The 27,953-nt window shown below is 40.9% G+C and overlaps 2 protein-coding genes across 6 annotated transcripts in view; one reads left to right on the forward strand and one right to left on the reverse strand.

The window, feature by feature from the left end:
* SMARCAD1 (SNF2 related chromatin remodeling ATPase with DExD box 1) overlaps positions 1 to 14,823 on the forward strand; it is a 62,308-nt gene extending 47,485 nt beyond the window's left edge. For all 4 annotated transcript variants that reach the window (XM_069978328.1, XM_069978330.1, XM_069978329.1 and 1 more), the window contains 12 exons: positions 977 to 1,036; positions 1,129 to 1,204; positions 2,867 to 3,002; positions 4,184 to 4,321; positions 6,439 to 6,534; positions 6,804 to 6,921; positions 7,019 to 7,140; positions 8,339 to 8,527; positions 9,166 to 9,284; positions 12,657 to 12,839; positions 14,001 to 14,110; positions 14,539 to 14,823. In XM_069978328.1, the coding sequence (XP_069834429.1) occupies positions 977 to 1,036; positions 1,129 to 1,204; positions 2,867 to 3,002; positions 4,184 to 4,321; positions 6,439 to 6,534; positions 6,804 to 6,921; positions 7,019 to 7,140; positions 8,339 to 8,527; positions 9,166 to 9,284; positions 12,657 to 12,839; positions 14,001 to 14,110; positions 14,539 to 14,600 (1,409 nt within the window). In that variant the 3' untranslated portion in view covers positions 14,601 to 14,823. The remainder of the gene's footprint in view (positions 1 to 976; positions 1,037 to 1,128; positions 1,205 to 2,866; positions 3,003 to 4,183; positions 4,322 to 6,438; positions 6,535 to 6,803; positions 6,922 to 7,018; positions 7,141 to 8,338; positions 8,528 to 9,165; positions 9,285 to 12,656; positions 12,840 to 14,000; positions 14,111 to 14,538) is intronic.
* A 2,182-nt stretch (positions 14,824 to 17,005) lies between these two features.
* The window catches only part of HPGDS (hematopoietic prostaglandin D synthase), a 49,689-nt gene continuing 38,741 nt past the window's right edge, over positions 17,006 to 27,953 (reverse strand). For both annotated transcript variants that reach the window (XM_069978333.1, XM_069978334.1), the window contains exons 4-6: positions 25,592 to 25,692; positions 25,123 to 25,215; positions 17,006 to 17,339 (exon numbers count right to left, since the gene is read on the reverse strand). In XM_069978333.1, the coding sequence (XP_069834434.1) occupies positions 17,175 to 17,339; positions 25,123 to 25,215; positions 25,592 to 25,692 (359 nt within the window). In that variant the 3' untranslated portion in view covers positions 17,006 to 17,174. The remainder of the gene's footprint in view (positions 17,340 to 25,122; positions 25,216 to 25,591; positions 25,693 to 27,953) is intronic.

Here is a 27,953-nt window from a genome sequence, read left to right on the forward strand (position 1 = left end):
AGGTATCACATATTCTGCTGTTTATAAATGTTTGTTTCATCTGTTTTACATGTTATTCAGAATAATAAATCATTATTTTTGGGGTGTGGAACCAATTGTCTGCATTTCTATGATTTCTTATGGGAAAATCTGCTTTGGTTTGAGAGTGGATTTGGATTACAAGCACAGTCCTGGAACGAATTATGCTCGTAATCCAAGGCACCACTGTATATCTATCTATTTGTGTCCATAGCCTTTGTAAACATCCTAGACAGACATGGGTAATGACTAGTGTTGCGCGGACCCATCAAAATGTTCGGATTTGTCAACGTTGACCAAACCCGAACAATCTGAGTTTTATTCCTGGCAGCTATAGAAGTTTGATGCCTCCCTACGGCTGCCAGGAAAACATGGCTACAACCACAGTATTCTTGTTTTCCCGACAGCCGTAGGGCAGCAGCAAACTTATGAAGCTCCGGAGAATCCAAAGCAGAATGTTTGGTTTCGGCTAACATTGCCGAACCTGAACATTTTGAAATTTTTGCTCAACACTATAATGTATGGAAATAATTTCTGTCCATTTGCAGCAGGTTGTGAAATGACATCTGTGTGTCCTACAATTCTGGAGATTTAACCTTTTTGTGCTGACGGCTAAAATGCAATATTTATGTATTTAATCCTAAATTGCGCCTCCTCTGCAATAATGAACATTTGATCTTCTCTCCGCTCATCAAGCCGCCGGCCTTTCAGCGCTGCTCCGCTCCACCCTGGGTGCCAGGGAAAAGCTGGATCCAATCATAGTTAACTAAGAAGTTTCCCAGGATTGGATCCAGCTTTTCCCTGCATCCTGGGATGAGTGACAGGGAGCAGAGCAGCACTGAAATGCCGTCTGCTTAATGAGCGGAGCGCAGATCAAACAATCGTTTAGATGAGGTTTCTCGAAATCCAAATTGTATTATAGTCCTTAGCTAAACCTCCTGTTTGCCTTATTTTACAGACAACTGGGTCCGGGAGTTCAATCATTGGTGTCCAGATCTGGATATCTTACTATATTATGGTATGTACTGTGTTTAGTTTTTTTTCCCCCCACTGTGTACTAATTTACAAGCATATGATGACATTTTAAGTGTCACATTCTGTTTCTTTTAGGCTCTCAGGACGAAAGAAAGCACTTACGATATGACATCTTGAATAAAGTTATAGACTTTAATGTTATTGTCACAACGTAAGTTTTACTAAACGTTTTGATTGACTTGCTATAATTAGATATAGGGTGACCTCTTGTGGTGAATATGCTACATTGCAGCCTTTGACAACCACCATTGCTTTATTCTTAGAATTTTTATACAGTGAATAACTTATGAACAATAAAACATTGACAGATGAAGTGAGTAGTGCTGATTATCTTGTAACAATGAAACCTGTTGTGGAGAGGGATATATTGGGCAGAATCCAAAGTGTGGTGTTTCCAGTTTGCAATGATTATATATAAAAGAAAGTAATAGGCACTGGATGTGCAGGCAGCCACAAACATGAGTACACAGTATGCATGCTCACCTGTTGAGGTCGTATATAATTAGGCATGACACTATTCAGAGCCTGAAGAAGTATCGGTGGGATTGCAGCTAGTCACCTTCTGGTAACCCGACCAGGAATCCTGCAGGCAAGATTAGCACACAGAAAAAGTGGGAAAGCCGTAGCTTTCCGGGCGCAGTCTGTCTGCCCCAGGAGCCTGATGTCTGGATCACTAGGTTTCCTTAATGTTAACAGACACTGACTCCACATTCTGGTCTTAAAGGTTCTTTATTTGCAATCGGCTAAGCGTTTCGAGGAGGCCACCCTTTTCTTTATTAGAGATGTAACATAAAGTGTGAGCCTGCATTTTATAATGAAGTTCATGGGTGACCCGGATGGGATTTGACCAAATCAAACGGTGTTTGATTCATATATAAATATAATACTATAGAAACAAATAGAATAAAATACATTGGGTAGTAAAGTGCTACACTCACTCTAATTTTTTTTTTAAACATATGGGGGGAGACTTATGATTGTTGCCCCCCTGGTGTATGCCAGGGAGAAGGTGCAGATTTGGCCTTTCTCTGTGGCATACGCCTGCCGTATCCAATGATGGGGTGTAAATTATTATTCAAACTTAGATTTGTTGCACAGGGCTGGACGGGTTTCCGGATGGGGAAAAGACATTCCTCTACTTAACCTAGAAGTAGAGGAATGCCTAGCCCAACATCAGTGGCTGTGGAGCAGAGGAATGGACACCACCTGGGAACACATTGGCCCCCAACAGGATTGATTTCCTAAGTGTTCCCACTAATCATATTCCAGCATGGACTAAATAATAATATAAATTCCTTTGTGTGGATACATTTTGAGAAAAAAATGGAAATATGCCAGAAGAACAGAGAAAAATGCATATTGTAGATTTTACATATACCTATAACTATAATAGGCCGTGGACTCAGTGGTAGGTTGTCCAGCACTGCAATACACAGACGACAGAGATTACTTCCGGGTCATTTTCTGGAGCTATTGTCCGGCACGGACGCCCTTTAGGAAAAATCCTGAAGGACATCTGTGTCCAATAGAAGCCTATGGGTCCATACAGGTATCTGGATATTTCCTGATAAGAAATCCAGATAGAATTACCAGACGTGTGAAGAAAAGAAAGGAATGGGCATCAGGCTCAACATCTGGTAACTAGTTGATGCACAGCATTTCTTTGTCATGAAAAACAGCGAAAGACTTTATTTTTACCTTTTAGAACAGATCACAGGTTGGCGTATAAAATATCAAACTCTCGCTATATGTTAAATCAAACCTGAGCCTTTTCTCACGTTTTAAATCCTGTAAAATGCTTGTTTGTTCTCAGGTACAATTGCGCCATCAGCAGTGCCGAGGATCGCAGTCTGTTTCGGCGTTTGAAGCTGAATTACGCAGTGTTTGATGAAGGACACATGCTAAAAAACATGAGCTCCATTCGCTATCAGCACCTTATGACTTTAAATGTAAGTGTTACTTGGCATGCATCATTTATAAGGAGGATTAGTGTCGGGCCTCTGTGCCCTCTTCAGCTTCTCCATTATACATGCAAGGCCATTGTTTTGATTTATCTCGCTTCCTTCATGGAGCAAATCTGAACTTGAATGCATGTTAAGTGTTCACGTCTGAAATAAATTACATTGCTATAACAAGCAAGGTTCAGTTGCCCGGTTCAGATTCTGTTCTATAATCAATCAGTGTCAAAGAAAGTGGCTGCCGAAACTTGAGGCATTTGCAAGCTGTTTTATACACCTTAATCTGTAAACATTAGCACAGTATTTACCCTGGAATATAGCATTCATCTGGTTGGTAGGGGCTTTTAGAGGAGGCAATGAAATATGAGATCTCCAATAACCTGCATGTTCATGCTGCTGGGTACAGTGTCAGTGGCCGCTTAGGAAAGTTTCTTGGCTCCTATCTTTAGTATTCCTTCCTGGTAAACCTGCCCAGGGAGCAGGCAAAGTGCAATAATAATCCTGCCCTTTCTGTTTTTGTACATTTTTTAAAAAAGCTTGGACATTAAAGCAAATGGACACTAAATGACACTGCGTATTAAATTAGGCAGAAACCTACAAAGATGCCTTTTAAGGCTATGTTCACACTGTGTAAAACAGTGGTTGCTGTTTTACATGTTCCTGTGGCTGATACTGCCATTTCATACTCCTGATGCACCAGGATTATAGCAGCTGGAAATTCCTACATAGTAAAACATTTCTCACGTATTAGGGTGTAGCTTTGTAATAAGGGGGTGGCTTACGGTGCACTAACATTGGCCAAAGACGGACTAAATTTGTGGTGAAAACTTTAGGCATAAAGCAAGCCAACTAATAGTTGGTTTAACTAATGTGCTCCAGGTTTATCAAACAGGTCCTGTCCCTGTCAAAAATCGTGCACATTCTTACGGTGTAGTCCACGTTGCGTGTTGATGTAAGCCAACAAATGGTTGATTTATGTTTAGACAGACGACAAATGTGCATTTCTGAGTTTCGAAACAGTTTTAGTAAATCTCGACCACTATGTTTACTGTGGAAGCCATAAACATAGCTTAGGCGTGGCCATGAAACTGATGAATACTGATGACATATGAAGCTTACAAAGCAGTAGACCTTTTATGTTTTTCTTACTACTTTTCATACTATCCAAACAGGCCAAGAACCGTTTGCTGCTAACCGGAACTCCAGTCCAAAATAACCTGCTGGAACTCATGTCCCTCCTGAATTTTGTGATGCCGCACATGTTTAGCAGCAGCACCAGTGAGATCAAGAGGATGTTCTCTTCCAAAGCGGTAATCTCAAAATATTTGTGTAGCAAGCTTAAACCCCACGAGTAACGGTGAACATTCATGTGGTCCGGCTGAATTGCCTTTTAAGAAGAAAAAGTTGCCTGCGATGGCTGTGTATTGGCAGTGGGGTTTTTTTGTGTTTTTTTTGAAGCACTGTAATGTCCAGTACACTGTTACGCAGTACTGTTAAGTTATGTAAAAAAAAAAACATAGTTTGGGGGCTATGTGCCATTTCCATAGCTGTATTAAAATCAAGCTGGCAGTGGTGCATTTTACAACAGGTTGTAGGATGTGGGGGAGCCTCCAACCTGAAGATATATACAGGTCCCAGATGCGGACCTTATGGCATGTTCTGTGGTTATAACATAAGTGTCCCAGATGGTAATACACCTATTAAGGCACATTTAAATGCTATGTTCCCGTTTGGCACATATGTCTAGAACCTTGTTTCCCTGTCCTTTTTAGTTTGGTAAAACAGATCACTAATCTCAGGGAGACCAGCCAAAGATAACACTGTCGGCTGCCCGTTAAAGCGCTTAATACAGTGACATCCTAGGTGCATTACTCCTTGGGGGAAACATGAATATGCAAAAAAAGACAATCCGTGGAGCCTTATTTAAGAGTCTCGAAACACAAGACTAGCCAGATATCCCTCCGGGAAGGACCCAGCCAAGCATTGGTTCCTGTAGGGAAACCTAAGTGGCCCTATAAGTCAATGTAATGACAAGGGAAAGACCAAGGCCAGGTTTCCATCCACAGACAGCTGTTTCGGGGTGTTCTACCTCATCAGTGTGAAGTCGGATTTTGGCTATGTGGGAGCAATGCCTAGTAGAGCCATAAGAGAAACAGGCTTGGCTGGGTCCTTGCCGGAGGGGTATCTGGCTAGTCCTGTGTTTCGAGACTCTTAAATGAGGATCCACAGGCTCTCTTTTTAGTTTGGGGCATTTCTACCGAATTTTCTACCAAAAATGTGTGAAAAGAACACACATCTGTTAGCTATGTAGAGTAGAGTGCTGTTATATCTAGTCACTCACAGGTGACCTCTGGAGCCGTCAGTGTTTCCTTTTCTTGTCAGTCTGGCACGTCCGCCATGACGCATAACTTTAAATCACAACTTATCTCTGCAGACATTGCTAGAGAAACATCTCGGACACTCTTCCAGCGACCTTCCCCCCCCCCCCCCCCCCCCCCCCCCGTCTTCCCCCTTGTCTCCACCCATGGGTTCCAAACCGTATTACAGGGTGGTTAATAAACACCTGTTTAGTGTCACTTAAAGTGGTTGGGGAGGAATAGGTAGGTCCTGCTATTCAGGGGATAGGTTGCTTCAGTAGGTAGTTTTCCCCATTAGGTAGTTGCTCTTGGTGTGTTGTTTCCCTTAGTATGCTGTCACCCCAAGTAGGTAGTTTCCCCTCACTAAGCTGATGTAGGTAATTTCCCCAATATGTGGTTTTACCCCCACCACCAAAAGTAGCTTTCCTCCGGTAGGTGCGCCTTCCTCTATAGGTAGGTCTCCCCTCTAAACATCCTATGTCATCTTGTCAACCAGGATGCTGCAGGAACCACTGACATATACTGTAAGGGTGCCTTCACACGTACCGTATCGCTGCTTATTTCTCGCACAACACTCGCATCAAACTCGCATGAAAGTAGCTGCGTTTTTTTGTGGTGTTGAACTCGCCTATGAAAATCATATGAAAATCAAAACTCGCGTGTAAAAATCGCACCAAACACGCAGTGAGAATACACATACATTGGCTTGATAGCAATCAGTATCACTGTGGATTTATGTGCAAGAAACTCGCAGTGATAAATACACAGCAATACGGTATGTGTGAAGGCACCCTAATGTTGTTGTGTTTTTTTTTCCAACAAATAACTGGATGCATGCAAAGTGTTATTTTTTCCTGGCTTATGCCTTAGTACCTTTTGTTAGGGCCTATTCACATTGCCTTTGAGGACATGTTCAGTATTCCGTAGACCTGGGTATGTGCCAGAAGTTTTGTTTTACAAAAGGCTTTTTTGTTTATAACCCTATATCAGTTGCATATTTGTTAGCATGACAGAAGATGGCGCTGTGGGTTTTAAAGTTTCCTGTAACCTCTCATGATCTGTTTATCTAGAAATCCACTGATGAGCAAAGCACTTTTGAAAAAGAGAGAATCGCCCATGCAAAACTGATCATGAAACCATTTATTCTCAAAAGAGTAAAAAGTGAGGTAAGTGACATATACCATGTAAATTATCGGATCACATGACGACGGGTTTTATAAATTATACAATAAAGTTGGAAGTTCTGAGTTGATAAGTGGTCTAGCTACTACATTGTAAGCCTTCTTTGTGCCCCACAGTGTAATATACTTGTATTGTAGAGAAGGGACACTATTGATATCTTAGTATTTTAGAATATGGAGGGATTGAATCCTTGTTTATGAATGTAGTGGTGATATTGTATTGCAAATAACTTACTTGTGTCTGTTTTTGTTAGGTCCTCAAGCAGCTGCCTCCTAAACAAGATCACATTAAATTTTGCCAAATGTCCAAAAAACAGCAACAACTATATGACGATTTAATGATAAAACTGAAGAGATCTATCGAGGGACCAGGTAAAACCCACCTACTAATGCTTATGATGTAGTTGTTGTTTTTTTTCTTTTTCTTGTTGGCAACTTGTGGATCTAAATAAATTTTGCTTTATTCTAGAAAAAAATTCTGAGCTTTGTAATGTAATGATGCACTTAAGAAAGATGGCCAATCACCCCTTGCTACACAGGCAGTATTATACAGCGGAAAAGCTGCGCTCTATGTCCAAGCTAATGCTTAAGGTATGTAAAGGCAGTGAAATGTCAACTTATCAGGATGCTTTTTTTTTTTTTTTTATTATAAATTTTCTTAGGGAATTATGGGTTAACTAATGGTGCGTTTACACAGAGAGATTTATCTGACAGATTTTTTAAGCCAAAGCCAGGAACAGACTATAAACAGGGTGCAGGTTATAAAGGAAAGACTGAGATTCCCTGTCTTTTCAAGTCCATTCCTGACTTTGGCTTCCAAAATTGGTCAGATAAATCTGCCTGTGTAAACGCACCATAACTGTGCTAGACTTGTATTCATGCCAGAAGAGGCAGAGCTGCAGTGTGGATAAGTTAGATGTAGACTCCTTGTAAGCTTTGTATATAATCCGTAGTTACGGATCGCAGCTCTGCCCTAATGGAATTTTTAAAGGGGTTGTGTAGGGTAATATGATATTTGGGGATCCTGCCAGGGAAGTGTCCTGCCTGTCCTGCTCCCCTATTACTGCTTGGATCTCTGGCCGCCTGCTCTCCGCTGCTGTCAGTGTTTTGGAAACATTTTGTGATGCTCCCTCTGATGATGAGCAGATATGCTGACCTACCAATTTTGGAAGAAGCAGGACAACATTTACACAGAAAGATTATCTGAGATTTGAAGACTAAGCCAGGAATGGATTTGAAAAGAGGAGAAATCTCAGGCTTTCGTTTATGACCTGTTCCTGTTCATAGTTTGTTCCTGTCTTTGGCTTCAAAGATCTGTCAGATAAATCACTGTGTAAATGCACCCTAAGTTACAAAACACCACCCAAATTATTTTCCCTTGCTAATGGCCCAACAGCATCTTTGCTGGAAGGGCAAGTTACAGTTTTATGGTCTGTTTCTGGCTTTGGCCTCAAATCTTTGGCAGATAATCTTTCTGTGTAAATGGACCCTTAGGGCAAAAATTTCATACACAACAACCTGGGCAATCCCAATGATAAAGTCCAGTTTCATACAAAAACCAAGTAGCGATATATCAAAGTGCCAGTGCAACTACTCAATATGCCATAATAACCCATTTGAAGACTCTGCGCCCACCTGGCAGCTCTCTTTGGTAAATACAGCCCAATCCTTTAAGAGACCCAAATGGTAGACAACACATACTGAACACCCACTCCCCTCTATCCTCTTTTTTTTTTTTTTTTTAATAAACCTCCCCTTTAATCATTTTTGTCCTCCTCCTTTCTTTTAGGAACCTACACATCGTGAAGCCAATCCTGATCTAATCTTCGAGGATATGGAAGTTATGACAGACTTTGAGTTGCACAGACTTTGCTCTGAATTTTCAAGCCTGTCTAAATATAAGCTTGAAAAGGAACTGCTGTTAGATTCTGGAAAATTTGAGGTTCTTGAACAACTACTGTCTGACATTAAGAAAAGGGTAATATAAACTATAAGTTGGTTGTAAATGTTCAGTTGCAATGTAGTGATGGTTGATTTAATGGGGTTGAAATAGGTTGAAACTGAATAACACAATAGCTGAACCAGCTGCACCAGTTACAGGGGATTAAAATCTGGGCACTGTGAAGGGTTTGGTGAAGCAAGGAAAATTTTCTGTCATTTTTCTGGAAGAGTGCCTGGTCCTGCTGACATTGTTTTTCTGCCACAAATAGCTGTCATAAAAAGAATGAACTTGGGTGGCATCAATGCACTGATATCTGTATATAGACATTTGGGCAATAATTGCTTATCAGACCCTGAGTGTGCAAAAAAATATTCCCTACACTGTTACGTCCCATCCACCAGACTGCTGACACCCAACAAGAAGGATTTATAGATTCATGCTGCTTGCACCAGATTCTGACCCTTGCACCCCTCTGGGTGAACCATCCAAATGCAGGTAGTGCTGCAGTGTCAGGATGGGGTATGGTGGAAGAGTTAGGGCAACGTGCTTATTTTTAGGCTAGTTTGAGTTTATATTAAAATGTATACACTTGAACAAACAGCCCCTTTCTGTGTGCCTGAATATATCTAAGAATTGCACTAATGATTTACTCTGTAATATTATTTTTATTGTAGGGTGACAGAGTGGTGCTGTTTAGTCAGTTCACCATGATGTTGGATATTCTGGAAGTTTTCCTGAAACACCACCAGCATAGATATATACGCCTAGATGGAAAAACTCAAATCTCCGAAAGGTATTTTGCTTTTAGGTCTTGACTTCTTTGTCCTTATAATATACAGTTGTGTATTCAAGTAGTTTTTATGATGATTTAAAAAAAATATATATATATGGCAGGCTGGAACTGGAGATTATTATTATTATTATTATTATTATTAATTATCCCTAGATTGGCTTTCACCCCATGCCAGGTCTTTCTAACTGTGTGGGGTCAAACTCAAGAAGAGGGAACAAACTTTTTTTTTTGTTAGAATGGAGCATGGGTTGTGTATGCACCGCACTGGCTGATTCTCTGTGGGACCTGTGTCCACAGATCCCATAAAGAATGAATAGAGCAGCGACACACATGCATACCCATCACTCCATGCTAATGTGAGACTGTTGCGTGTTCTTGAGATCCCTGTGGCCCCCAGCAGTCCGATCCCTCACAATTAGATAGTTATTTCCTATTCACAGGGATCGAGGATTTCTACCCTCAATCAGGGCATCTATCTTCAGTGTGTCATTCAAACACTTAGATATAAGCTATAGAAGTTTTATGATAGACTGTGGTGTGTTTCCCTGGGCTTCAAAATCCCAGCAACATTCAGACCCTTCTCAAACTAAAAGAGAGTGGGTGTTTACCTTCAGGAATGGGACATTGATGGTGCGTTCACACCTACAGGATCTGCAGCTGATTTTCTGCAGCAGATTTCATTTAAATAACTGAACACAGCATCAAATCTGCTGCAGATCTGCTGCAGATCCTGTAGGTGTGAATGCACCCTTAGGGTGCGTTCACACCTACAGGATCTGCAGCAGATCTGCAGCAGATTTGATGCTGTGTTCAGTTATTTAAATGAAATCTGCTGCAGAAAATCAGCTGCAGATCCTGTAGGTGTGAACGCACCATTAGGGTGCGTTTACACAGTATCTGCGACAGATCTGCAGCAGATTTGATGTTGCAGATTTGTTTTGAATCTGCAACTTCAAATCAGCACCATCAAATCTGCTCTAGATCCTGTACTTGCGAAATGTCCCATTCCTGAAGGTAAACACCCACTCTCTTTTAGTTTGACATTCTGAACATTGCTGCAGTTTTGCAGCCCATTTGCAAAAGAACTTCTATAGCTTATATTTCAGCACTGGAGCGACATGGAAATAAGAATTATCTCACCTGAATTATGGTAGGAAGCTCTGTTGTACACTGCCTCTAGTAGGGAAAAAGATGCTGACTTTCAGCTTAGTCCGCAGTAGGCACATGCTGCTCTGAATAGGAAAAAGAGCATAAAAAGAGGAATGTTCTTTGTCAACATTTTTATATATTTAATATATTTGTAACTCACACATTTGTTAAAAAAAGGGTGTAATTCAAAGTTATAATATTGGCCACTAGGTGTCAGGGTTTCTGCTCCTCTGCCCATTATACACATATACATATTTGTCTATGACCACTGCAGGACTTTGATAAAATACTGGACATGTGGGTGAGACAGACTTTTCATTGACTACTGTAAATGTAACTTTTTATTATTACAGTCATGTCTATCTTGATGCAAAATCTTACCACAACAGTGATTTTGCTGCAAAATGGCATTGTTTTAGTGCAATTACGAAAGTTGCTCTAACCATCAATTTTTTTGAAATTGCTGCAAAAATGTTTTTTACAGAGAATTTCCTGTTAAAGTTGCTCACTTAACCCTTTCAGGACCAAGGCAAATTTTATGAATATGACCTGTGTCACTTTATTCATCAATAACTTGGGAATGTTTTTACCAATCCTTCTGATTCCAAGATTGTTTTTTTGTTACATATTCTACTTTAGGTTAGTGGTAAATTTGAGTTGATAGCTTTAGAATTTTTTTGTGAATAACTCCAAAATGTTGTTAAAAATGTAAAAACAGCGCATTTGTTTACATTTGAAAGTCTCTGCCAATAAGGAAAATAGTAATACTACATTCATTATTTATTAATTCATATCTATAACATGTCTACTTTATTTTAAAAGCATTTGGTGAACATGCTTTTACTTATTTGGGATGTTAGAGGCCGTAAATGTTTAGTAGCAATTTTCAAAATGTTCGTGAAAATTTCAAACTCAGAAATTCTTTAGGCACCAGTTCAGTTGTGGAGTATATTTTAGAGGCCTGTATACTAAAACCCCCCACAATTCAACCCATTTTGAAATCTTCACTCTTTCAAGTATTTAAATTTATATTCATTTAGTTATTTAACCCTTTGGGCATTTCAAAGGAATAACTGCAAAGAAAGAGTGAAAAGTTAACATTTGCATTTTCTTTCCAGAGATTCCAATGTAATCCTATGTGTTTTTTACAACACCAATTACCGTTACTGATCCACCAATGCCGGCAATTGCCGATTCTGGACCCCCTTAGGGGGTCCAGTGGCAGTTACACAAAACTGTCAGCTATCAGCTGAAAGTTTAGTTGCAGCTCCCGGTCACTGTTTGTGTAAACAGTGAGCATCTGAAGCAGGTCAGTACATTTACTGACTTTTGCTTAAAGGGGTTAATCTTCTATAAGAAGTCTGCTTCTGGGCTCCCTGCACTGTGATGGAGAGCATAGAGCTCTAAATGTCCTGCCCACACCTTGTATTTATTCCAAGCACTGCCTGTGTAATACACCAGGGATGGGGAACATTTGTCCCCAAACTCCAATTCCCTTATACCTGGACAACTAAAGCTGAGGGTACTATTACACAAAGTGATTATTGGCCGTGCTTGGCCCATTAGAGGCCGTTCCGGCAGATAATGTAATGTATAGGGTAATAGGTCACGTTGAAAGGCAATCATCAGCCGGCATGCACAATCTCAGCTGATCATTGTTTTAGAACATGAACCAAAATCATGAGAATGATAGAGACAGTCTGCTGCTACCGTCGCTCCGTGCAATAGGAGCGGTGGCAGCAGACTTAAACTGCCATCCAGGCGATTTAATGATTGTCCAGGCTGCTCTTCGCGCAGTTCAATGTCTGTGTGTGTAATAGCACAGACAGTGAGCGGGAATGAGGAGCAAGTGAGCACTGACATGGCAGAAGCAGGCTAAAAACAGGCAGAAGAGCGGGAACAGTGACACCTAGTGGCCAATGTGATAACTTTCAGATACACATGGTAACAAATTTACAAATATATTAGATATTGATGACTCTGTTCAAATATGCAAAGTTGTTTAGTGACTGTGCACATTTAAGTATATTCCTAATTGTTGGATTAAATTTCCTCTTTTGAAATTTTACTGTGAAATGTGGATTTACCACAGAACTTGCAGCAAGATCCATAAAAGATTTTTTTTTTTTGTCCATCCCTTGTAAACTTTATTTTAGTGTTTTGCTGTATTAAACTGAGTATTAGAAATGTGTTCAGATTTAAACAAAGACTGTTTCACCACAGGATACATCTTATAGATCAATTCAATAATGACATGGATATATTCATATTCCTGCTGTCTACTAAGGCGGGTGGCCTGGGGATCAATCTTACTTCAGCAAACATTGTAATCCTCCATGACATTGACTGCAATCCATACAATGACAAGCAGGCAGAAGACCGCTGCCACAGAGTTGGACAGACAAAGTAAGGATTTATGGTTTTACTGTTATTTATCTGTGAAAATTATTGTTAGGATTGTAGAATTATGACCGATAAATCTGATTTAAAATGCCTTGTTTCACAACCCATAATTTCACAGCCAATTTTCATTTTTGGGTTTGTTTTCTCCTCATCATCCTTGAAAAGCCATAACTCAATTTACAGAATCATGAGGGCTTTTTTTCTTCCTTTCTTGCGTGGGCAATTATACTTTTTCCCATACAAAATACTGAAAAAATATAAACCTTTATTATGGAATGGATTTATTTATATTCCAGACATTTTTTTTATTTGATATACTACTTATTCCTCCTAGAGAACTTCTTTAAGCAGTAACTTGATTACTCGTAGAGATCAGTGCAGTGTATATGTTCCGCATTGATTCATTACCTATGCACTAGATTGCTTCATCCTTGAGGCAGGCTGAATTAATCTGAGTGAGGCAGTTCCAGCTGCGCTTGCGTGGAGACAGTCCTAACTTGATGAATTCATATAGGGCAGGGGACTGTAAAGATGATGCTACCTTTTATACCCGTGCCCCACAGAGTTATGGGAAAAATTTACTTTCATTTATATGTAAACGATAGGTTTGCGTGCTATGGGAGTGTTCCTTTATCAAGCAGGCACTGATTTGCCTGCTTGATGTCTTCCACAGGACTCCTAGTAATGTATACTCTCCTGACCCTCTGCAGTGAACAGTGACTGATCGTGTCATCACTGCAGAGAGCCAGATGAATGCATGTTTGGAGAACTCTGGGGCGACTGTGTCCGTTGAATGAACATTCAGCCTGCAGCTGTTCGATGGCAGTGTTTCTAGTCCTCAAGTACCCCTAGCAGGTCACGATTCAATGACAGTATTTCACAGGTGACATAGTTATATCATTTATATCAGTTATATCATTGAATCATGACCTATTTTGAGGATTATTTTAATATTTCACAGGTGATAGTTATAAGAAAATTCTCAAAACATAATCTGTTTGGGGGTACTTGAGGATGGGAGTTCAATTTCTGTGCAAAATGGGGCTTGCACAAACCTGTATGGCTTTTGTACACCAGGAAAAAGGAATACATGAATGATAAACCCTGCTGTTTGTACAAAAGGATTCCAGTAAGCTTTATTTATTCTCTTGTCTGTGTGTTTAGGGAAGTTATTGTTACCCGATTAATTGGAAAAGGAACAATTGAAGAGTCCATGCTAAAAATCAGTCAACAGAAGTTACGATTGGAGCAGGATATGACCACCTCTGATACAGGTATGTTTCAGATTTCAGTTTAAAGTGCATTTCTGCAGCTACAAAGCACCATCTTAGCTTAGTGTTCTTAAAAGCCGAGATCTCTATGCTGCCAAAAACCTTTTTGTTCAGCATTTTACTCAGTGATGTTCTGATGATCTAGCATTTTGGAAACCATGAAGCTACGTATACTGTACACACAGTTGTTGGAATTTTCTAACAGGTCCTTTGTATGCTATAGTTTGTCTAGTATGGTGAGTACATACTGAGAGATTAGTGCCCCAGGCGACTCCCGACCAATGTAACATTATCAGAAGATCGACGTCAGAATCTGACATTGGTCTAGTTGAAATCATCCTTGTCACCTGGTCCATGATAAATGGAATTTTTATCTATCTATCTATCTATAGTATGAAAGAATAATCTTTCTCTTTTTATTAATTTGCTAGGGGACGAAGGAACCATACCGCTCGACATGGCGACACTTCTTAAAACATCACTAGGTCTTTAACAAGACTTCCACTGCTTGATTCTGGAAATGCAGTTTAAAGCCATTGGTTTTATACTGTCTTTAGGACTTTAAACACCTGTACAGCTCTTTCTTTCAATTTCCTATAAGAACAGCTGCTATAAATTTACATGGATTTAGTAAATTTGAACTATTACATGACTATTACAAATGTGCTATTTCATACCTGCGGCAGCTGAATAAACAACTTTTTGGAGAAACAAAACACACTCTTGGATTTGATGTTTGTAACAATAAGTTAGTTGGTTCTTTTTAGATGTCAGTATTTTTGTACTATATCATTTCCCTACCTCTAATGCTGTCTACTGTATTCTAATGTATGTGTATATTTTATGTGTTGGTTGTTACATGTTTCTTCGCTTTATTTCTATGCCATTAACTCAATACATTTTTTTTTTTTTTTTTTCTTTTTTGGTTACATTGCAAAAAATAAATTGAAATATTTGCAGAGTTTGCTGTGTTTATGTCTTTGCTAATCAAGTTTGGAATTTAAAACCAAGGATTATTATCTCACTGTGTAATGGTACTGAGCTGACAGGCCGCTCAGCCAATTACATCAGCCAAAATCTGTGTGTGAACCTTTCTCTCTGTCTCCTGCATCTCCCCGATCCCTTTTGAGACAGCTGATGTAAACAAGTCCGTGACTGGCTTTATCTGCAACATTATAGCTTTTATGTAATGCTGTGAAGGTTATTCTGAGGTCAAGTTGCTAGTGAACTGACTGAGTATATCTCCCAGCATTACAAAGAAGCTACAATGTTGCAGATAGGGACTTGTTTCTATCAGCTGTCTCAGAAGGGTGGGGAGACAGAGAGAAAAGCTCACACACAAATTTGTGTGTCTTCAGCAGAAAACAGATGCTGAAAACTGAGGGAAGGAGACTGAATAGATAACAAGTATGAAATGAACTGTTAGGCCGCATTCACACATTCCGTACGGAGTTGCCGATATGAAGGGAAAGCTACCTCCAAAAGGTTGCATCAGAGAGCTACATTGCATACCCTTTTTACTGTTTCTCTCATTCAGAATAATATAGTTAAAAAAAGTTAAATGTTACAATATAATTACCCAGAAATTATGCTGTTGGAATTATGACTGCCCTTTTAGAGTGTTCAGACCTTGACCAATGAGGAGAACGAGCCCGGAGAAGTACGCGCTTGGCTCATTCCCCTAGTTTGTGTTTCACCTGACTGAGATGGCCACATAATGTAAGTCTATGGAGTAATCTCACTCACATAGACACACAGAGGGGGACATGTATTAAGGTGCGTATCGGCGGAAAGTGCCGAGTCCGCGTGATTTTTCTTTTGCTCCGGCAAAAGATATGCCGAAAACCTACTCCACCTTTCAGGTGGCGTAGGTTTTCTGCCGTGCACACCGACGTGAACGGGATTTATGTAGAGGCAGTCCGCCTCTACATAAATCTCCGTAGCGCCGGAGATGCAGGGACATTTTTAAGTCCGGCGTAAAAATTGTCGGACTTAATAAATGTCCCCCTTAGTGCGGAAGAGGCATCAGTAGTGCTGTGTTCACAGCAGCCAATGCAAAACTAGCGAAGGTGGTAATCACCATTTATTCTTCACTACTGATGGCCAGCCTCACCCTGTGGGCAACCATACTGTTCCCGACATGGCAACAGAGAGGTCCATGTTGCCCCCCTACTACTGCCACTCAACATAAAATGGTTTGTAAATTGAAACAATTTAAATCTTATAGTGCTTGAAAAAGCACTATATTGTAATCCCTTTTCTTCTTCCAGCTCATTTTCTGCAATTAATACAGCCTAAACCGCTTTGAATGGCGAAATGTTTAGCCAACAGAAACTCACAGGTCCTTCATTCAATGCCTAACATTTGCGTAGTCACATGTTCCCTACTGGCCAATAGAAGATGGCAGGTCCTTATAATTTAGCTCACTGACATAAATACAGATTTCTACAATTCATGCAATTTTCTTTACCATTATAAGGCCGCGGTAGATGCAACTGTCAAGGGGTTGGTACAAAAGTCGCTCTTAAAGGGTGCTGTTAAATCTGAGCAATAGCTCAGATTTGTCAAAGATTGTTTAATAGAGACTGGTGTAAACTGGCCACAGCAACCAATCACAGCTCAACTTTCTTTTTACCAGAGCTGAAAGCTGAGCTGTGGTTGCAGTGGGCAGTTTACTCCAGCATCTATTTTATATTCAGGCCAGTTTTTCCAAAGTCACAATGTATGGGAGCAGAGAGCTGTAATCCATACCCTGCTAAGTGCCCATTACAAAAAAATAATTCAGTTATATTTCCTTGACCTAAATATCACAAAATCAATCTCTTTTTACAAAGAGGATACGAATAGAAAGCTTTCACTGTGTGGGGTGTATCTAATGAAGTAAATATAGATACAATGCACAGTCCTACTCTGCAACTTTATTCAACAAAACACTGTTGGTTATGTCTCCATGTTGTAATACAGAAAAGAACGCCAATGTTCTCTAAAATTAAAGGGATTACAACAAAAATTGGCCTTTAAGTGCTTCCATTAAAATCTTTTAGATTCCAATGAATGTTTTTATATATTAATGTGGTGTTTGAGGTCTTCTTTTTATCCATGCGGCAATCTCTGGTAGCTCCTTTACTCTTTTCTTCAGAGAGAGAATATTTGGGTAATCTTTGCAATAGCCAGGTTGGTAATATTCAATACTATCGCTGCAGATGTCCCAATAGAGGTCAGCCCAGGTTACCTGTTGAAAAGATTAATTATAAATTAACACTGCAAATGCAAAACCACTCCCGAACCCCATGTCCAATAGCTGCAGCAGATTAAAGGGCTGTCCCGGAAAAATTCATACTTAGCCATGCTGCGAGGGGCATGTCAGTAATGTATACTTGCCTTTCCATCTCACCCACCGTCATTGGATCCTGGACCACTCACTTTCCACCACTGTCAGTGTTTTTATAAAACCTGATAATGTCCCATTCCCATAGTAAATGGGCAGTTAGCATAGACGCTTTGTTGAGTGGCACATCGGATGTGATTGGTGCATATCGGGCAGCCCAGTATATGTCCCCAGCATGCCTATATATAAAATTTTTTCAGGACAACCCCTTTTAAGCACTTGAAAACCTATAGCTCATATGTTTATTTTGTCATCAGATATTCCAGACTAAATTGCATATGGTCCTCAAATTAGTTGTCTAAAGTTACATAACCAGGGCACAGTCTGAAAATGGCAAGGGCTTTTTGTGTAGTATCGCATTGATATATACATGTTCCTTTAACTATGAAAGATCTAACATTTTGCAGACATGTCAAACGTTTTGACCTATGTTTCCACATCTCTCCATATGTGGTGTTTCATGGGAGACAATTCTTCAAACTGTGCCTTTTAATGGCCTCAGAGTTGTGTTCTTCATTAGATGTAATTAGGTCTTCTTTCAGATCACTGGACCTCGTCAATGCTATTAGATAGTCCTTATAGTTTGAGCCATGATCGGGGGATTTCCCATTAGTGGCCTCTCTGCCTGTCAGTCATCCCCACAGAGCTTGCTGACAGAGAGCTGTGACTAGTCACAGGCAGCTCCCCGCCCAGTTAATTAGTTGCTGTCCCTGTTCCGGCCTCACGCACCGGACGGCAGAATTCTTTGGCCGGACGGCAGAATCCGCCGTGCATAGAATGGAGTCTGTGGCACGGGTGAAAATGCGCGCGGCCACAAGCTGCAGTATCAGCTACAGATTTTTCATTGGGATTCCATAGTGTGCCTAATAACCAAAGCTTTAAAACATGCCCTGGAAACTTCTTTTTAAAGGGACTGTACCATCAGGCCTGCGCTGAAGCACAGGAGGCGGGCTGACCCACCCCCAGTGGGAGGAAACCCTCGCCCCTCTATGATACAGCTCCTTTGATTCTAATGGAGCAGTGTCATAGAGGGGCAGAGGTTTCCTCCCACTGGGCGTGGGTCAGCCCGCCTCCAGTGCTTCAGCGCAGGCCTGATGGTACAGTCCCTTTAAACATACTTAATCAGGTTCCCTAATTTGCTTACACCCCCCTCCAATTCCCCCTACGCCCCAGCACTTAGAATTGTACATAAAGAGACTGGTCGGTGATGCAGTGTAGCCATAATCTGATACTAGGAATCTGCTTCCTAATCTGCTACTTTCACAGCTATTCTTGCTTCTAAAACCACATCTTTTTTATCTATGGCCACTGTTCTCCTGATCGAAAATGGTGTTTCATGGAAGAAGATTCTTCAGACTGCCTTTAAAGGGGTATCCAGTGCTACAAAAACATGGCTACTTTCTTCAAGAGAGAACGTGACTCTTGTCTCCAGTTTTGGGGGTGTTTTCAATTAAGCTCCATTCACATCAGTAGAACTAATGGTGTGTTTACACAGAGATTTACCTAACAGATTTTTTTTTTTTTTTTTTTTAAACCAAAGCCAGGACTGGATTTGAAAAGAGGAGAAATATCAGTCTTACCTTTATGGCCTGTTCCCTGTTTATAGTTTGTTCCTCTCTTTGGCTTCAAAGATCTGTCAGATAAATCTCTCTGTGTAAACGCACCCTAAGTTAAAAAAACACCACCCAAATGATTTTGCCTTGCTAATGGCCCAACAGCATCTTTGCTGGAAGGGCAAGTTACAGAGAGGGAATACCCCGATCATGGCTTAAACTTCAAAGACCATCTAGTAGCATTGGTGAGGGCCAGTGACATGAGACAAGAGTGGTGCTTTCTCTCTAAGAAAAAAAAAAAGTGGCTAGAGATGGGCAAGTTGCTTATCAGCCAGCTGTCTTTGAAGTCCATGTCGCTCCACACCAGGTGCCTGAAAAAGCTGGATCCAGTCCTGGGAGAAACTTCTCAGGACTGGATCCAGTTTCTCCAGGCACCCAGGTTTGAGTGCCACAGACTTCAAAAGCATCAGGCTGATAAGTAGATTGCCGAGCTAACAAAGCGATTCACTTTATTTGTACTGTAAATTCACTCATCTCTTAAAGTGGCCATGATTTTGTAGCGATAAATAACCTTAAATTTTAGCCCCACTAGGGGACACCTATGAGCAATGAACCGACTACTCATAGGAATCAATGTAGTATGTAACTTAAATACTACATTGATCCTTAAATCTACTGCTCAATTACTAAGGGCTGCTGGAGCCCATGGTAATCGAGTACCGAGCTCGATAGCCAAAGCCCAGTACAGAGAGCCCTCTTTATACCCATCATGCTGCTGTTAGGAAGGTACAAAGAGGGCTCTCTGTACTGGGCTTTGGAACATCAGTCCAAGCACCAAGAGTTTCTTCTACAATTCTCATGTCTGTCCCCTGGGATCTTGTTAGAACTAGAGTAGATCGAACCTCATGAAATCCTAGATTCGATCGAACTCGAACATTCACAACCCGCCGCATTTGATTGCTGATGCCTTCCCAGTCCGTGGGAAAGGAGGAGACAGCCTGGGTACCACCTGGATTCCAGGCGGTTCTAGGGCACTCTCCTCCTTCCACACAGACCGGTTAGGCATCAGCAATCAAATGCGGCGGGTTGTGAATGTTCGAGTTCGATTGAATCTAGGATTTCCAGAGGTTCGATCAACTCTACTTAGAACCCAGAGCCTTCACATAAATTACAGGTGAAATTATAGCAGTCCTGAGAGTGAAGGGGTCTGTATACCATACCTCCACTATGGTCTAGGGCAGTGCTTCTAAATTCCAGTCCTCAGGCCTCACCAACAGATCATGTTTTGAGGATTTCCTTAGTATTTAACAGGTGATATAATTATAGTCAGTGCATCAGGTATTCTCACAGGTGTCCTTTGTATGGTAAATCCTCAAAACATGACCTGTTGGTGAGGCCTGAGGACTGGAATTGAGAAGCGCTGGTCTAGGGAAAGCTCTATTCAATTACTATCTACTATAGAAGGACCAGCAGTCACTTCACAGCTTCTATTGGACCAAATAGTCAACGTCATTCTTTTACTCACCAAGGTGTAACATTGTGGCTGCAAATAGGCAAACTTCTGAAGGGTAAGTCCCTTGTTTTCCAATCACAGAAAGTACTCACCACAGATACTTAGGTAGGTGACCAATGGGTCCAAGGGAGACCAAGTAGCAGTACTATCCTCTGAACCGGGGTGTCTCAGGGCAGTAATATTGACACTTAGGCATCATCTATGCAGTTACTATGTACTAGTACAGTCACATCTGTGCTCAGTACTCTAACCATGTAGCAAGCGGGAGTCCACTGGTCACCGAAGAATGCAACACAATGAGTATATCAGCCGTCCACATCAGAGGGAGATTAAACCAGAAAGTAGACCTTATCAAACTCCTCACCCAATGGAATAGTCTCAGTCCAGCATTTTTTTTTTTAACCAAATCGTGAACACAGTTCCAGTTTTGTATGTTAGGATAAGAGAGAATGTGAAAGTCCTCATGTTCTGCTTCCTGTACCGCTTAGTTCAGGCCCTGTCAATTGATGGCCTCTAAATCAGTCATTTGGAGGAGACTGTTATTATATATGTCATCCTTTTAAGCAAAGTATTCTACAGGAACAAGCAGAAGCCATTGCATTTCTTTCTTTCTGGCCCCATGGGGCCTGATTCATACCAGTGTGGTTTCTCTTTAAAGGCAGATTCTGAATAACTAGTGAAAAGGGTAGATAATGTGAGTTCTATTGCCTTGGATAAAGTGTCTACGGAGGTTAACCGTAGTCTCTTATACCCCTAGAGAGTAATTAACACATAGAGAATCTAGCTGCTGGACTGTCCTCAAGGTATGACACACAATATAGTTATAGGTAATAATAAAAGATAGCCTATAACCCTAAAATAAATTTGTGCAAAAGCATAAAATAAAAAAAATAAAAAATAAAAATATTATTTATATATGTATATATATATATATATACACACACACACACACACTACCGTTCAAAAGTTTGGGGGTCACCCAAACAATTTTGTGTTTTCCATGAAAAGTCACACTTATTCACCACCATACGTTGTGAAATGAATAGAAAATAGAGTCAAGACATTGACAAGGTTAGAAATAATGATTTGTATTTGAAATAACATTGTTTTTACATCACACTTTGCTTAGTCAAAGAATTCTCCTTTTGCAGCAATTCCAGCATTGCACACCTTTGGCATTCTAGCTATTATTCTGTCGAGGTAAGTTGGAGAAATTGCCCCCCACGCTTCTAGAAGCAGCTCCCACAAGTTGGATTGGTTGGATGGGCACTTCTGGCGTACCATACGGTCAGGCTGCTCCCACAACAGCTCAATGGGGTGGTGATCTGGTGACTGCGCTGGCCACTCCATTACCGATAGAATACCAGCTGCTGCTTCTGCTGTAAATAGTTCTTGCACAATTTGGAGGTGTGTTTAGGGTCATTGTCCTGTTGTAGGATGAAATTGGCTCCAATCAAGCGCTGTCCTCTGGGTATGGCATGGCGGTGCAGAGTGATAGCCTTCCTTATTCAGAATCCCTTTTACCCTGTACAAATCTCCCACCTTACCAGCACCAAAGCAACCCCAGACCATCACATTACCTCCACCATGCTTAACATGTGGCGTCAGGCATTCTTCCAGCATCTTTTCATTTGTTCTGCGTCTCACAAACCTTCTTCTTTGTGATCCAAACACCTTAAACTCGGATTTATCCGTCCACAACACTTTTTTTCCAGTCTTCCTCTGTCCAATGTCTGTGTTCTTTTGCCCATCTTAATCTTTTTCTTTTATTGGCCAGTCTCAGATATGGCTTTTTCTTTGCCACTCTGCCCTGAAGCCCAAAATCCTGCAGCCGCCTCTTTACTGTAGATGTTGACACTGGTGTTTTGCGGGTACTATTTAATGAAGATGCCAGTTGGGGACCTGTGAGGCGTCTGTTTCTCAAAATAGAGACTCTAATGTGCTTATCTTCTTGCTTAGTTGTGCAACGCGGCCTCCCAATTCTTTTTCTTCTCTGGTTAGAGCCTGTTTGTGATGTCCTCTGAAGGGAGTAGTACACACCGTTGTAGGAAATCTTCAATTTCTTAGCAATTTCTCGCATGAAATAGCCTTCATTTTTAAGAACAAGAATAGACTGTCGAGTTTCAGATGAAAGTTCTCTTTTTCTGTCCATTTTGAGCGTTTAATTGACCCCACAAATGTGATGCTCCAGAAACACAATCTGCTCAAAGGAAGGTCAGTTTTGTAGCTTCTGTAACGAGCTAGACGGTTTTCGAATGTGTGAACATGATTGCACAAAGGTTTTCTAATCATCAATTAGCCTTCTGAGCAAATGAGCAAATACATTGTACCATTAGAACACTGGAGTGATAGTTGCTGGAAATGGGCCTCTATACACCTATGTAGATATTGCACCAATGTATAGAGTGTATTTTTTTAAAGTTAGGACTAGTTTAAAGTTATCTTCCTTGAAAAGTACAGTGCTTTTCCTTCAAAAATAAGGACATTTCAATGTGACCCCAAACTTTTGAACGGTAGTGTATATATATATGTATGTATGTGTGTGTGTTTCAATAGTCCGTAATTCTTATAAAACCACACAGATTATACGCTTGTCCTTTGTAAGGTGGGGGCAGCAGGCCGGGGCCATCAGGACATCGGGGGTGAACAGGGGGTCAGCCCCTGTTCACCCCCAGCATCGGAAATGTTGGGATTATAGATGTGGCATGTATAGTGCCGATAGCAGCAAAAGTTCATCCAGCTCACCTGGTGGGTGCTACGACCTGGAGGAATCCAACTCCTCAGCAGCAATGGATAATAAGAAAAGACGTTGGTCGGCACTTCCACGAGTAAAAAGTTTTCTTTTATTGTAATATTTTAAAACCCATGTCACAAATCGAAGAAAAAACACACAAAGGCACGATCTGACGAGTTTCTGGCTCTCAGCCCTTAATCATATAGTGCCGATATCTGATACGTAAGGAGGGAGCACAGCATTAAACATCAGCATTCCCTTGAGTCTGGAAGGAGGATTTTTTGCACCGTGGTATGTAGTTTTATTTAGTAGCACGTTTTTATGTGGTACTGAATTTGGTGGCTTTCTGCGCTTGCACTGTTTACCATGCGTAATCAGGAAGGTGACAGGTTTTTTTTGTATGGAAAATAACATGTCAGCTATCAGGGGGGTGATGGGGGTTGTACTCATAAAACACTTCCGCTACCAGGGTATGATGGGGGTTATAGTAATGTAACACATACTTCAGCTAGCAGGGGGATGATTGGGGTTGTAGTCATGTAACACTTTAGCTACCAGGGGGATGATGGGGGTTGTAGTTGCACTATTCCTGCTGTCAGGGCATGGTAATAACTGACCCAGCAGGGTGACCTGGATTTGGGCGGCAGGGTAATCTGCTGGCTACAGCCCCCTCCCCCCTTTCCAGGCAGATCCAGGCCGACCCCCTGTTCACCCCCGATGTCCTGATGGCCCCGGCCTGCTGCCCCCACCTCACAGTCCTGCCAGATATAGTGGCCACATCTCCTCCTGCCTCCCCCACCTCCAGCTTTTTCCTCCGGGCTCATCACTCTCTTCCCTCTCCAGCCGTCGACCCTGCTCTGCCCTTTTCAAGTCCCTGAGCTATGCGATGTTATATATTATTGCTATAGCAGTGCATAGCTCTAAAATCAGGGTGGGTGTGGACCTCGGGCTGTGATGTGACCTATCGCCCCCTGCACTCACATTGCGGGGGTGCCGATCGGACACTTCACAGCCACCTATCAGGGGTCAAATGACTGCAGCCCGCAGTCATTAAAGAAGTCCGTCCGTATTGTATTGCCCCCCAAAAGTTATAGAAATCATCAATATACACTTATTACGGGAATGCTTATAAAGTGCTATATTCCCTGCACTTACTACTGCATCAAGGCTTCACTTCCTGGATAAAATGGTGATGTCACGACCCGACACCGAGAGCTGTTCGGGCTGTGGCTGCTGGAGAGGATGATGGCAGGGGGATGCTCAGTGTCGCTCCAGTGCCCTGTGTCCCTCAGTGTCCCTTTGCAATTATCCTCTCCAGCAGCCACAGCCCGCACAGCTCTGGGAGTTGGGTCGTGACATCACCATTTTATCCAGGAAGTGAAGCCTTGATTCAGTAGTAAGTGCAGGGAAAAAAGCACTTCATAAGCATTTCCCGTAATAATTGTATATTGGTGATTTGTATAACTTTTGAGGGGCAATACAATACTGTAATAAACATTTTCGCTGGACTTCTCCTTTAATCTTGATCAAATGGCTTCAAAGAGTTTAGAATAGGCTATTTTAAAGGTGTTATCCAGGGTTAGAAAAACATGGCCGCTTTCTTCCAGAGATAGCGCCACTCTTGTCTCCAGTTTAGGTGTGGTTTGCAATTAAGCTCCATTCACTTCAATGGAACTGAGTTGCAAAACTTGCACCCAAACTGGAGACGTGTTTTTCTATAACTGGATAACCCCTTTTATGCTAGATTCCTTTTAACCTTGCCACTTCCTTTTTAAATTGTAAAGACTTATTTTATAGCATTAAATGGGTAATTGAAAGTGTACTTACATAATCCTTGACAAACCACTTCTGATCTCCCAATTCTTTCTCCAAGCCAGACAGGAAGGCATTACCAGATTTATCAATGTACTCCTTCATTGCCTAAAGAAATGCAAATATCGGAGTCATTATATTTAAAAATATACATTTATTCAAATTGCAATGCACCATATGGGGATTCTGAAGGGCTTGAATGCAAAATATTTTTAAAATTTGAAATTCTGATTTATTACACACAGTGTAATACAGTGCCGATGCAGGCTGGGAGTATAATATATAAATATATATATATATATATATATATATATATATATATATATATATATATTACACACACACATCATAATATTTCAGTGTATATTACTAATTTACAATGATTACAGCACCTGTGGTAAGATAACCTCAAAAACCCAGGTGATATTTTCTTATTGGAAAACAGTGGGAGGAAAGTTATAAGCCTGTAATGATACTTTCCTACCTGTTCATCTCCGCTCCATGGAAATAGTGATACAAAGTCATCAATGGTGTCTAATATAGCATCGATACGAAGTTCATCCAAATCAGTTTTTCCTGTCAGACCTATGAATAAAGATTTTGCTTTAGATCTAGGAGTTTATTTTATGTCCATACAACATCCAGTATAATAACTTGTTCTACAATATCAAACACAAGTAAAATATACAAATCTATTAGGAACAACCAGAATAAAGCTAGTAAAAAAAAAATTAAAAAATTTCAGGATACATTGAAAAACTTCTACAGGTGCGCTGTCTCTTCTGATGCAAGTGGTGGACGGAACTCCCGCAAGTGACACAAACTTACAATACACTTACAATGCAGTCTATGGCGCTTCTAGGAATTCTGTGTAGCTGCTGGATCATAATAGACAGCGTACCTGCAGGAGTGTTACAATGTATCCTGCCTCACTGTCCAAATGATAGGTACACTTTAAAGTGACTCTGTACCCACAATCTGCCCACCCCAAACTGCTTGTACCTTCAGATAGCTGCTTTTAATCCAAGATCTGTCCTGGGGTCCGTTCTGCATGTGATGCAGTTATTGTCCTAAAAAACAACTTTTAAACTTGCAGCCCTGTATCAAACTGGTGTTGCCTAGAGTGTTTGTGCATTAGGCTGGCACAACCTCTCCATCCCTTGTCCCCGCCCTCTTGACCATTAGAAATGCTGCAGGCAGTTTTTCTACTATTCATCACCTGTGTGAGCATGCCATATGGGCTGGATCGTAAAGGCACCTGTGCAGTGTTCAGACAAGTGAGGAATAGGAGAATACCTGGCTGGAGCATTAATAATGATGAAAAGGGCGGGGAGGAGAGACAGAGAGGTTGTGGCAGCCTAATGCACAGACACTCTAGGCCATGCCAGTTTGACACAGGGCTGCAAGTTTAAAAGTTGTTTTTCAGGACAATAACTGCATCACCTGTCGAACGGACCCCAGGACAGATCTTGGATTAAAAGCATCTGAAGGTACAAGTGGTTTGGGGGGGACAGATTGTGGGCACAGAGTCGCTTTAAGTGGCTGGCATGTACAAAGCATTTAGAAAGTCTACAGAACTTTTTGCATATTTTGTTATGTTGCGGCCTTAAAATAAAAAGTTAGCACAAATAAAAACTCAAAGTTAATTTAAAAAAAGACAGAATATTAGAAATCTGCTAATATAGGGAAAAGGGAAAAACTAAAATATTACATTGCCATAATTAGCATTCATACCTGTAAAGAGATGGATTATCTATCTATCTATCTATCTATCTATCTATCTATCTAAAAATGCCAGATATTGTTTTGGACTTTAGATATAATTGTCTACAATGTAAAAGTGTGGCAGTTACTGTGGCATTCATACTTAATTTTTGCTTTTATTTAAATTAACTATTAGAGATGAGCAAATCGGGTTCGGGTTCGAGTCCATCCGAACCCGAACGATCGGCATTTGATTAGCGGTGGCTGCTGAACTTGGATAAAGCTCTAAGGTTTTCTGGAAAACATGGATACAGCCAGTGACTATATCCATGTTTTTCACATAGCCTTAGGGCTTTATACAACTTCAGCAGCCATCGCTAATCAAATGCCGAAAGTTCGGGTTCGGATGGACTCAAACATGCTCGAGGTTCGCTCATCTCTAATAACTATTATTATTTTGTATGTTTATCACTAAGATGTCATTAGCAGTGACAATATTAAAGCAACGCTGTACCCACAATCTGACCCCCCCAAACTGTGAAACTTTAAATAGAGGTAACCTACAATACCCAATAGTGTCTCTGGACAACAGTGGTCAGTGGTTCTGTTAAAAAAAAAAAAACAGAACCACTGTATTTTTTTTTAATTGTAAAACCATTTAGTCAGGTATGTATTTGTGTCTCAAGCCACCCATTCTCCAAATCCGTAAAAAATACTGAGGAGTTTACTGTTCTGTGAATGTAGCCTTAGAGGGGTTATCCAGGCTTAGAAAAACATGACTGCTTTCTTCCAGAGACAGCACCACTCTTGTCTCCAGTTTTGGTGGGGTTTTGCAACTAAGTTCCATTGAAGTGAACGGGGCTTATGGCAAACCAAAACTAAACTGGAGACAAGAGTGCAAGAGTGGTGCTGTCTCTGGAAAAAAAGTGGCTATGTTTTTCCCGTTCAATAATTTTTATAGATTTTTTTAGTAATATAAAGATATTATAAACTTAGTAATATGTGATCAAATATTCACGTTATGGGGGCGTGGCCTGGACATGGCGCTGAGCAGACGCGTGGTGTGAGCGCTCCGTCCCGCCGCCAGCCCTAGCCGCACATCAAGAGCATCTTACCGCCACACCGGAGCCTATATGCCGGGG

This window comes from Dendropsophus ebraccatus, chromosome 7 (genome assembly GCF_027789765.1).
Source record: "Dendropsophus ebraccatus isolate aDenEbr1 chromosome 7, aDenEbr1.pat, whole genome shotgun sequence".
Classification (NCBI taxonomy): domain Eukaryota; kingdom Metazoa; phylum Chordata; class Amphibia; order Anura; family Hylidae; genus Dendropsophus; species Dendropsophus ebraccatus.